Raw genomic sequence first — 12,546 nt, forward strand, 5'->3', positions numbered from 1 at the left:
TCGTCTCTTTACCACACTAAACACACCGCGTTCGTCTCTTTACCACAGTAAACACACCGCGTTCGTCTCTTTACCACAGTAAACACACCGCGTTCGTCTCTTTACCACAGTTAACACACCGCGTTCGTCTCTTTACCACAGTTAACACACCGCGTTCGTCTCTTTACCACAGTAAACACACCGCGTTTGTCTCTTTACCACAGTAAACACAGTAAACACACCGCGTTCGTCTCTTTACCACAGTAAACACACCGCGTTCGTCTCTTTACCACAGTAAACACACCGCGTTCGTCTCTTTACCACAGTAAACACACCGCGTTCGTCTCTTTACCACAGTAAACACACCGCGTTCGTCTCTTTACCACAGTTAACACACCGCGTTCGTCTCTTTACCACAGTAAACACACCGCGTTTGTCTCTTTACCACAGTAAACACAGTAAACACACCGCGTTCGTCTCTTTACCACAGTAAACACACCGTGTTCGTCTCTTTACCACACTAAACACACCGCGTTCGTCTCTTTACCACAGTAAACACAGTAAACACACTGCGTTTGTCTCTTTACCACAGTAAACACAGTAAACACACCGTGTTCGTCTCTTTACCACACTAAACACACCGCGTTCGTCTCTTTACCACAGTAAACACAAACACACTGCGTTCGTCTCTTTACCACAGTAAACACACTGCGTTTGTCTCTTTACCACAGTAAACACAGTAAACACACCGCGTTCGTCTCTTTACCACAGTAAACACACCGCGTTCGTCTCTTTACCACACTAAACACACCGCGTTCGTCTCTTTACCACAGTAAACACACCGCGTTCGTCTCTTTACCACAGTTAACACACCGCGTTCGTCTCTTTACCACAGTAAACACACCGCGTTCGTCTCTTTACCACACTAAACACACCGCGTTCGTCTCTTTACCACAGTAAACACAAACACACTGCGTTCGTCTCTTTACCACAGTAAACACAGTAAACACACTGCGTTTGTCTCTTTACCACAGTAAACACAGTAAACACACCGCGTTCGTCTCTTTACCACACTAAACACACCGCGTTCGTCTCTTTACCACACTAAACACACCGCGTTCGTCTCTTTACCACAGTAAACACAAACACACTGTGTTCGTCTCTTTACCACAGTAAACACAGTAAACACACTGCGTTTGTCTCTTTACCACAGTAAACACACCGCGTTCGTCTCTTTACCACAGTAAACACACCGCATTCGTCTCTTTACCACAGTAAACACAGTAAACACACCGCGTTCGTCTCTTTACCACAGTAAACACACCGCATTCGTCTCTTTACCACAGTAAACACAGTAAACACACCGCGTTCGTCTCTTTACCACAGTAAACACACCGCATTCGTCTCTTTACCACAGTAAACACAGTAAACACACCGCGTTCGTCTCTTTACCACACTAAACACACCGCGTTCGTCTCTTTACCACACTAAACACACCGCGTTCGTCTCTTTACCACAGTAAACACACCGCGTTCGTCTCTTTACCACAGTTAACACACCGCGTTCGTCTCTTTACCACAGTAAACACACCGCGTTCGTATCGCTCTCATTTCTCTGCTCTGCCAGTACATATAAATCAAAGTGACATTAAGTTTACTAACCATTCAGACACGTCCAGTATAAGCCGTAATTGCCGAACTTCTTTGCGGGTGTCATCTTGCTTCGGTTCCAACTCCGGTTTTTAAATGAAATTTTAAATGGATGGGGTTGTACAGTGTCTTCTAAGCCCCCCAAGTGCCATTTTCCCCCAAACTATACAACTATACCCCCAGCTGTTGTCTAGGCAACACCCCGTGTGCTATGTAATGACACGCCCCACAGAACTGAGGGCCGGGGTAAGCAGAGGTTCATAAAATTTAAAGGGCCAGGTACTGATATCACTTGCTGAGAACAGAGGCATTTTTTTACCAGGTAAAATGAGTGTTTTTTTACACTACCATAGAGAATTTTTAATCAAAGTATATTACAAACTTTTCATTAGGACCCTGAAGCATCGTATTAACTTGACCCCTTTAAAAATACCATGTTGTAGGTGTATTATGATAATGCTTTGTTTTTTCTTAGGTGCCTTCCTTAGCTTACCATGTAAAACCAATTACCATGAATGTCCTTATCATTTATTACAGTTCTATTTACTGTGTTATTACTACCTGATACCATTTAAACAGTGAAGAGAAGAGAGGATTTCGCTAATGGGATCTTTCATACTTTCCTATATTATTTCTGCTCCTATTTTGAGGAGTTTAACCTGTAATTGTTGTGGATAATGTGGCCCTTGTGTCTTAATTAAACAAGTAGGAGGATTTGAGTAAAGCCTGACAGCAGGTCATGATCTCTCATTTGAAGACAAAGATGAGTTTTTTCTTTTCCCTATTGGTAGATGGATTTTTAAATTATGTGTTTAGAAACAGAGTGTTTCTGTTCTAGACTGCCGGTTGTGATTTTACCACTTGCAGTGTATGACTGTATCTCAAAGACGTGTTAAAAGTGTTTTACATTTTCTCAACTTTTCAGAATGCCTGCTGACTGTTTTTGTAACAAGTTCTGAGCACACTAAACATTGGATTGGGTTATTTAAACAGCCATCGACTCTAAATATTGCCCACCACCATTTACGGTTCAGGCATGAATGATGCCTCAGATCATGAGATGAGATGTGCTATTGACTAAAATCATTTTTTAGATTCCAAAAATTTCTAGTGACCAGGATAAGAGGCTTTTCTGACTTGCACCCAGAGCGCCCTAATAAACCTAATATTTTCTGAAGTTTCAGAATTTTTTTGTGCATTTCCTCTGCATGGGCCTCTCATTAGCTGTGCATGTCTGTTGTATTGTGCATGGATCAATAGCGTTGAGCGAGGCAGAGTGAGGTCGTCTCTGCTGACAGTGTCAGAATGCTGTTTGAGATTATCGAGCGGCAGTGATTCAGCAGGTTCAGGCTGCTGCAGGCCCTCCCCGCTTCTCCATACTGATTCACTGCACCACACCATAAGCAGATATATTCTGCACATTTCTTCCCTTTTGCCTGTAACATTTTTAATTGTTTGTTGAACATATTTTAAGATCCCATGATGAGTTACGTCCTTGTATGTTAGCTTTACCCTAGGGCTGTGCAATTAATCGAAATTCGGTTTTGATTTCGATTTTGATTTAATTTTTTTTATTTAAATGATCACAAACGTTAAAGAATGAAAATACGTGTGTAACGGTATATTGTATATGTGTGGCTCTTAAAGCGACAACAAAAAATATTTCTTTCTGCTGTCTCTGTGCTTAATATTAATAAAACGTAAAAATACAAAGAGAAAAATCACTTACTGCTCTTGAAGGAAGGACTTTTGTAGTTTTAATAAGAAACAAAGCATGTTTTATTTTACATTTAAATAATTACATTCAGTTTCTGTAGTGTTGTTAGACTACTTTAGACTTGCATAAAAGTATTCAGTATTTTTGTTTCCAAATTCTTGTGACGTTTTGGACCCCGTCATAATCGTGTTAAATAATCGTGATTGCAATATTAACCAAAATAATCGTGATTATGATTTTTGCCAAAATCAAGCAGCCCTACTTTCCCCTATAACCAGCAAGTTATGATCATTGTTTTTTCCAATGCACTTAAAGGGATAGTTGACCCCAAAATGAAAATTACCCCATGATTTACTCAACCTCAAGCCATCCTATGTATATATGACTTTCTTCTTTCAGACGATGTCTGAAAATGTCCTGGCTCTTCCAAGCTTTATAATTGCAGGGAATGGCTGTTGAGATTTTGAAGACCAATAAAGTGCATCCATCCATCATAAAAAGTGCTCCACACAGCTCCGGGAGGTTAATAAAGGCCTGCTGAAGCAAATCAATGCTTTTTGTGTAAGAAAAATATCCGTATTTAAAACTTTATAAACTGCAATCTCTAGCTTGTGCTGTCGTACGCACATTCATAAGAGGATGCGTAGGCAAACATGGAAATGCGTAGGAGAGGGCAAAACAAAACACCAGTCACAAATTAGAAGTCCAAAACGAGGATTTGACAAGAAAAATGTCTGAGGATTTTGATATAAATCGAGAGGAAACTGGTTTTCCTTTGCAAAATAAAGAAACTTTGCTTCATTTGCTTCTGTAAACCAAACTTGATTCTCGCAAAAGTAGTATATTATCACTGGAGTGTACGCTATGCATCCCACATCATCCACTGGAACGCCACTCTCTCGTAAATGCGTTTTCGACTGTTAGCAGAAGCTAGAGATTGTGGGATCACACTTTGTTAGGTGGCCTTAACTATTATGTACTTACATAAAAAAAAAAGTACAATGTATTTAATGTGACCATGTTGCATTGCAAAACACTATTGCTTCTATTAAGGTGGGATATGGGTAAGGTTAGGAACAGGTTTGGTGGTATGTGTAGGTTTAAGGGTGGGTTAGGGTGTAAGGGATGGGTCAACAATGGGAATTACAGAAAAGAATTACAAATGTAATTACATGTTTTTACATTGTACTTATCTTTTTTAAAAACCTATATGTACACAATAAGTACATTGTACCAAATGATTAATTTAAATGTAAGTACATAGTAGTTAAGGCAACCTAATGTAAAGTGGAACCGATTGTGGTTTATAAAGTTTTAAATATGGATATTTTTCTTCCACAAACGCATCGATTTGCTTCACAAGGCCTTTATTACCCCTCAGAGCCATGTGGAGTTCTTTCTATGATGGATGCACTTCATTGGACTACAAAATCTCAACACTTATTCACTGCTGTTATAAGGCTTGGAAATAGGGATGCACCAAATGTTCGGCAACCAAAATTATTTGGCCGAAAATAGCAAAAAGAGCTCTTTTGTTGTTCGGCCAAATAAGCGAAAAGGCAGAATAAGTTATACTGGACAATGACGTGACACGATCAAATAGAGGCGTGCACTAATGCGGCAAACATCTCGACAGTTTGGAAGCATTTAAAACTGTCCGAGAAAGACACCAAAAATCATTACATACACCGACAGCGAGAGACTGTTTAGTATCTTTGATGAGAAGAGGAAGGGGTGGTTACTGTATGATGACTGAAATTAGCAAAATGGCCTTAAACCATAAGTAAATAAACGACAGAACATTATGTTGTCTAATACAGGCATGAATTGTATTTATTCTGACAGCGCTGCATTTATTAGTATATTAAAAACACATGCCGGATTCAAAAAGGGGGTCTTAAAAATGGGCAAAGTATATTATTCTACTAATTTATTTTAAGTTAAATTGCGCTTTGTTGGTAGGCTATAATGTCTACTATAATGTTAAAAATGTTTAGGGTTAAGTATATATTTTTAAAAGTGTTATGTAATTGATTTTTGTCTTTGAAAAGTCAGACAAAACTGTAAAAAGTAAATATTACACCATTTTTTTTTTACACCATTGCATATTTAATTCATGCAATGGTGAAAAAATTGGCAGCATTTTGTTAAGCAGTGTTTAATTTTGTTTGGCTTCGGCCTCGGCAAAGAATTTTCATTTTGGTGCATCCCTGCTTGGAAGAGCTAGGATGTTTTTGTAATATAGCTCCAGTTGAATATTTCTGAAAGAAGAAAGTTATATACACTAAGGATGGCTTGATCTAGAGTAAATCATGGGGTCAATTTCAATTTTGGGCGAACTATCCCTTTAAGCTAAGTAATTTATTCATTATAAAGTTTTAACATTAACTTTTCTCAATTAGATTTTGTCTGTGAGAACATCAGCTGAGTACACAGTGTTCACGGCATCACATTGCACCGTCATTATTCTGCAAGTTTAATCAAGATGCTGTTTAATCAGTGTTGTCTTTTGTCAATTTATCTTTTGAACCTTCAGGACCTGCTAGCAATGTACCACCAGTTTACGGTCTGGATGTGACAAACGTGACCAATTGGGAGGCTACTGTACTAACTCCTGCTTTAGAGATCCTGGACTGCCTCCAAAAGGTTTGACTTGTTTTCTTTCTTGTTTAGTTGGTAAATAATATTTCCTTTACACCCCACTGATCAACACTTGTCTTGTGAACCCAACCATGGCGGTTCTGCATAACAGTTTGTGTTGCCTGTTTCCTGTCAGTGATTTTTGATGCCATTTTCTTATTTAGGGGTAAGTTTTTTTTTTTAAGGGGTCATGACGTGGATTTTTTACATTAATTAGGGCTGTCAATTGATTTAAAATATTTAATCACGATTAATCGCATGATTCTCGTGAGTTAACTCATGATTAATCACAATTTAATCACATTTTTATCTGTTCTAAATGTGCTTTAAATGAATACTTTACAAGTTATTAATACTCTTATCAACATGGGCATGGACAAATATAGATGCTTTATGCAAATGTATGTTTATAATCAGTGAAATCATACTCAACATAGAGCATGAAGACTAGAGATATTTCAAAGGTCATGCACGTTTTTCAAAGAACTTGTTCATGTCTATTAGACACATACCAGGTTCCCATTACTTCTCTTTATTAACACTGAGCAATTTACTTACACAAGCCTGTTTACATTTTTGCAGGAGAGGGCAGCTCACTTCTTCTGAACATGCAAAATGTAATTTAAGTCAAGCTTGTATTTATTATTACATTTGTTTGCCTCTGTGCCCACATACTGTATTTTGATGGAGCAAAATTCTCAATAGAACTGTTTTCATTGGTATGTTTTGCTGTTTTTGTTGTCAGACAACAGAATAAATATGAAATAGTGACTGAAACGCGACCCATTAAGACTACATAACCAGCTCTCCCTTCCGATAATAAGACGTTAATATGCACAAAAATCCTGATAATCGAGCTGTCGTCTGATGAAATCAAATACACATAAGATAAATACAATAGCTGTTCTGTGATTTCGTCTATACTTGCATCATTAAACAACATAATATGTTTTAACTGAAAGCGTGTTGCTCCTCAGCCACTCTCAGAAACTAAATAGGCCTAAGGTTTGGGCAATCTGTAAAGATTTGTCATTAGGCGCTAAGTTGGCAACACTGTGCATCCCCATTTCTCCAAGAGGTCAAACAGAAAATGCAAGCTGTGTTAATAAAATTAGTGCCGTTTAAATTAATTTGCCTTAATGCATTATTAACGCGTCAATTTTGACAGCCCTAATTTTAATTTATTCCTTAAGATTTACTTATGTTAAAGGAGTAGTTGGCTTTCAGAACAAGAATTTACAGATAATGTACTCACCCCCTTGTCATCCAAGATGTTCATGTCTTTCTTTCTTCAGTCGTAAAATGGTGTTTTTTTTTTTTTAAGGAAAACATTTCAGGATTTCTCTCCATATAATGGACTTCTATGGTGCCCCCGAGTTTGAACTTCCAAAATGCAGTTTAAATGCAGCTTCTAAGGGCTCTAAACGATCACAGCTGAGGAAAAAGGGTCTTATCTAGCGAAACTATCAGTTATTTTCAAAAATCATTTACAACTTGTATACTTTTTAATCTCAAATGCTCGTTTTGCCAAGCTAGACAAGATGAGAATTTGAGGTTAAAACATATATAAATTGTAATTTTATTTTAGAAAATAACCCATCATTTTGCTAGATAAGACCCTTTTTTCCACGGCTGTGATCGTTTAGAGCCCTTTGAAGCTACGTTTTGGAAGTTCAAACTCGGGGGCACCATAGAAGTCCGTTATATGGAGAGAAATCCTGAAATGTTTTATTAAAAAAAAAAAAAAAAACAAAAAAAAAACAATTTCCTTACGACTAAAGAAAGAAAGACATGAACATCTTGGATGACAAGGGGGTGAGTACTTTATCAGTAATTTTTTGTTCTGAAAGTGAACTACTACTCAAATAATGTTTTTGTGCACAAAACAGAAATATGTCTAAAAATAGTTATTTTCAACCCTCATTCTTCAGGGTTTTAAGGGACGTGTCTTTTCCAGATTGTCATTTCCAGACAAATCATTATAAAATAATTTACTTACAGTTTGTGATGCAGCTGCAATCAAATATAGTACCGCTTCGTCTTTTCGAATCCAAATGAGCCGTTTTCTGAGGGTTATTACATAAATGCTTTTTTATTGATGAAAAGGACACTTGCAAGATGTATTAAGCATACAAAGATAAAGGAAAATTTGTTTTCTCGTCTCATGACCCCTTTAAAAGAGGAGACCAACAAAAGTACTGTTTTTTTTTTAAATAAGTAACAAGTAATTTACATACACCATTTACGTATCCTCCACCTCTCCTTTTAAAACCCTTTCAGGGTGAGCAGCCGTCTGCACAGCCAATCAGAACAGAGGGGGTGGAGTCTCGCAACAAGCGAAGCCATCATATGTGCGACCTGTGCGATAAGGTGATCATTGGTGACTTAGAATGGACAGGTAAGTTTCTGCTCTGCTCAAACCAATGCGTTCTCAAACAAGAAATAAGAGGTTCATATTTGACCTGTCCTGTTCTTCAGCACACCAGAAGTCCAAAAACCATCTTCATCGAGTGAAGAAAAGAAAATCCGAGCAGGCCTCAGATCAGGATCCAAACACTACCGAACATCAAAATGTCAGTGCCAGGCAGGTACCTGTACAATAGCGCTGTTCTCTACGGCTCTATTGGGGTCGAGCTCACAGATGGACCAGAGAAATGAAGTACTCATAATGTATTTTTTAGATCAATATCAGAAGGTACTTTCAGATCGATTGGTTTGCAGTGAGCAGCAGTGATACCTCGACTCTCCCTGGGGTCTGTGATGTTTGGACACCCGGATTTGATGGTTTTCCTATCTGCCACAGTCCAAGGGTTATGCTAATATCTGGATTTGGATTCTTGCACTTGGACAGATGTCTTCCCCGCTGCTGTTTTGTCTGAGCAGTGCACTTTTAAACCACATCTAACCATGTCTAGTGCTCTTTTAAACCACTTTGTGGTGAGCTGTGCTAACCTTTTTGGCTCTTTTGACTGAACTCAAAATATATCACTGCTGATGTTGGATTACTGGATCACATTTTTCTCTGCTGATCAAGAATGGAGGTTATTTTTTGATTATTAAATCTGATGCCGGACTTTATTTGGAAGTCTCAAGTTTATGTAATCATCTGATCATAACATTTGGTTTGGTCAGAACATAACTATGACTGCAAGCAGTGAACATTCTTCCCTCAGGATTCCCAGTGCCTTTTTTGTGATGATTTTTGTGAATTTATTCACTCTTTTGCCATTCCAAAATCCATTTATTCTTTTGTGGAACTCGAAAGACATTTTGAACGGCTCATTTCCATACAGAAGGCTACTTCATTGGGTTTTTTGTCCCATTGGAGGTTGAAGAGCAGCATGAACGTTCTTCAGAGTATTTTCTTTTGAGCTCAGCAAAAGAAATAATGAGTTTGGAACAGCATGAGGCTGAATCAATGACCTGTTTTTATTTCTTGACTTTTACAGAAAGATCTATCACTGCATACATTATGTAAATGTAATTAAAGAGCTTTTTATAATTTTTATAATGACTTATCTGAGCCGATCTCTGTTTATTACCTAATCAAATGAGTCAGGAAAAACTTTTAGCATGAAGTCATCAGGGTTGCTTGGGCAATGAGCCACCCAATACCTGCTCATACCGGCGCTCAACTTCGTAATCCTTGGCTGGGAGCCACAAAATACCTCATTTTTCTTTCTCCCTCTCTTTTGATCCCTGTTTCACGTCGATGTGTGTGGAAACTTAGCAAGTTCACAACATAACACTCATTAGCCTCCCTATTCGGGCTAAATATACATCACACATACAATAGCTGGAAGGGAAAGTGTTTACATAATGTGCCTGAAAGTGGCTGTCCCACATTTGCACTGATTTGGGTCACTGATTTGAACCATGCGGGTGCTGGTGATTCCGGTATGAGGGGGTGATGGGCAGCCTCTCATCCTTGTGTGTGTGATTGTTTAATTTTAGCTCCGCGAGGGTCCAAGGCTTGGCGGGAAAGTCTTAGTGGGTCAGCTGAGCTTCCTCTTGACGGATAACGGCTCATTTAGAGCAGGGAGGTCTCAAGGATAAAAGTGAATGGAAAAAGAACAAAGACAAACAGCAGTCAGCTGGCATTTGTTGACCTTGCATGTCATCTGACTGCGTTTTCTGTCAGTTTATTTCGAGAGATAAGAGTAGTTAACACTATTTTAGTAGTTTGACCACCGCTTTCAAGAGCATTTTGCATTATTTACTCATCCTTTTGACTTTCTTCTGAAGAATGCAACAGGGACTATTTTGAAGAACGTGTTGCTAATTTCTATTCAGTGACAATGAAAGGGAATGTGCGTCAAAGACTGACACAGAAGATAAGTTAAAGTTGTTATTTTTGTTTTCTTTGGACAAAAAATGTTTTTTATAGCTTCATAATCGTTGAACCATTCATGATGTCTTTTTCTGCATTTTTCTTTATTTAAACCTTTTCCAATAATGGCTGCATGATTTTGCGATCCATCTTTTCACACTGAGGACAACTGATGGACTCATAAGCAACTATTACAGAAGGTTCAAATACTCACTGATGCTCCAAAAGGAAAAAATATGCATTAAAAGCTTTCTTTTTGAATTTGAAGATCAGGGTAAATTTTACTTATTTTGTCTTCTGGGAAACATGATGCTATCTCCTGTAGTCTCTGAAGGGCAGTACTAAATGAAAAAAGATATTATATTTAGGCAAAATAAGAAAAATGTACACATCTCCATTCTGTTCAAAAGTTTTCACCCCCGGCTCTTAATGCTTGGTTTTTCCTTCTGGAGCATCAGTGAGTGTTTGAACCTTCTGTAGCAGTCCTTTGGTTGTCCTCAGTATGAAAAAATGGATCTCAAAGTCATACAGTCTTTGTTAGAAAGGGTTCAAATACACAAAAATGCTGGAAAGCCAAAGAATGTGTGGGTTCTAAAGGATTTTTCTAAGGAACAGCAGGCAGTTTAACTGTTCAGGACAAACAAGGGACTCATGAACAGCTATCACTAAACAAAAAAAAAACAAAAAACTGTGGATCGTTCAGGTAACAACACAGTATTAAGAATCAAGGGTTTGTAAACTTCTGAACAGCGTCATTTTTATAAATTCTATTTTTTTTCACTTGTGGACTATATGTAAACATTTATTATGTGAAATATCTTATTCAGGTCAGTACTAAATAAACAATAACATGCATTTTGTATGATCTCCTAACATTTTGCAGATTCTCAAAGGGGGGTGTAAACTTTTGACCTCACATGTACCTTTCAGGGCCTTGAACGTGTCAGTTGCTTTGCTGTCTATGCACGGTCAGAAAGCTCTTGGATTTCATCAAAAAATTCTCAATTTGTCTTCCGAAGACGAACGAAGGTCTTACGAGTTTGGATCGAGATGAGGGTGAGTAATTAATGACATAATTTTCATTTTTGGATGAACTGTCCCTTTAATTGCTTGAAAAGCGACTAGCACACTCTTTCATCTGGGTTTGAAACTCTTCTACTAAAGATACAATTGTGAGTAAAACTTCTCTACAGTGCTTTCATCCTTTGTTGAACGCTTTACTTGCTTTTGTTTTATTTAATATGCAGTTTGTTTGTTATGAGGGAACATTTGTTTACCTCACACTGGGATGATTAACCAGTTTAATACTGCTGTTGGATTGATTCTGCTTTTCCCCTCCCTCTCTCTCTGTCTACTGCTGATTCATTCCTTGAATAAAAAAAACAGCTGATGTAATACTTAAATAGCACTAGTTAAGCCACGCTGATAACTGGAGAATTGGGTCAAGTTTGTTTACTTAATTATCCTGTTATGTTCGGTGGTGTTTAGATCTACAAGAGCCTGTAGAAAGTTATGTATGTTATAGTGGGCATAAGTATAATATCTAGGCCTTTTTTTGGATGAATGCATCTATATGCCTGCTTGTAAATAGGATCTCGTATCTAAATGTGGTTGTTGTGTATCTCATTTATTGTCATTAGATTGTATTTACAATGGCTAGTTTGATCTCAGTGTATCTGTATCTATATAGACCAATGAAAAACCCTTATCCCTCAACCCATATCTGTTAGATTAGGGTTAGTTTGACCCAGATGATAATACATTGCAAGTTGTACAGTGGTATACTGATTTGGATTTGATTTTTGGACAAATTTTTCTCACAACCTTTAAAGATATGCAAAATTGTTGGTTTTCTGATGCTATATTGATACACAATGTTGATATTCTAGTATGTTTTAGTACTTCAGTACATACTTGACCACATATTAGTTTGGTTTCCTGTTTAAAGATTTTGGTCAGTAAGATTTTTTTAATGTTTTTTTAAAGAAGTCTCCTCTGTTCACCAAGGCTGCATTTATTTTATGAAAAATACAGTAGAATCAGTAATATTGTGAAATATTACTACAATTTAAAATCTTTCAAAATTTTCAGCACCATTACTCCATTCTTCAGTGCCACATTATCCTTCAGAAAGCATTCTAATATGCTGATTTGCTGATCAAGAACCATTTTTTATTATTTTAAATGTTTAAAAAGCATTTTTTTAAATCCAAGATTCTTTGGTGAATTTA

General features: G+C 37.5%; 1 protein-coding gene across 2 annotated transcripts in view; it reads left to right on the plus strand.

The window, feature by feature from the left end:
• The window catches only part of trit1 (tRNA isopentenyltransferase 1), a 72,054-nt gene extending 62,558 nt beyond the window's left edge, over window positions 1-9,496 (plus strand). For both annotated transcript variants that reach the window (XM_073822097.1, XM_073822096.1), the window contains 3 exons: window positions 5,882-5,991; window positions 8,266-8,383; window positions 8,464-9,496. In XM_073822097.1, coding sequence (XP_073678198.1) covers window positions 5,882-5,991; window positions 8,266-8,383; window positions 8,464-8,588 — 353 coding nt within the window. In that variant the 3' untranslated portion in view covers window positions 8,589-9,496. The remainder of the gene's footprint in view (window positions 1-5,881; window positions 5,992-8,265; window positions 8,384-8,463) is intronic.
• The last annotated feature ends 3,050 nt before the right edge of the window (window positions 9,497-12,546 follow it).

The sequence above is a fragment of the Garra rufa genome, chromosome 17 (genome assembly GCF_049309525.1).
Source record: "Garra rufa chromosome 17, GarRuf1.0, whole genome shotgun sequence".
Taxonomy (NCBI): Eukaryota; Metazoa; Chordata; class Actinopteri; order Cypriniformes; family Cyprinidae; genus Garra; species Garra rufa.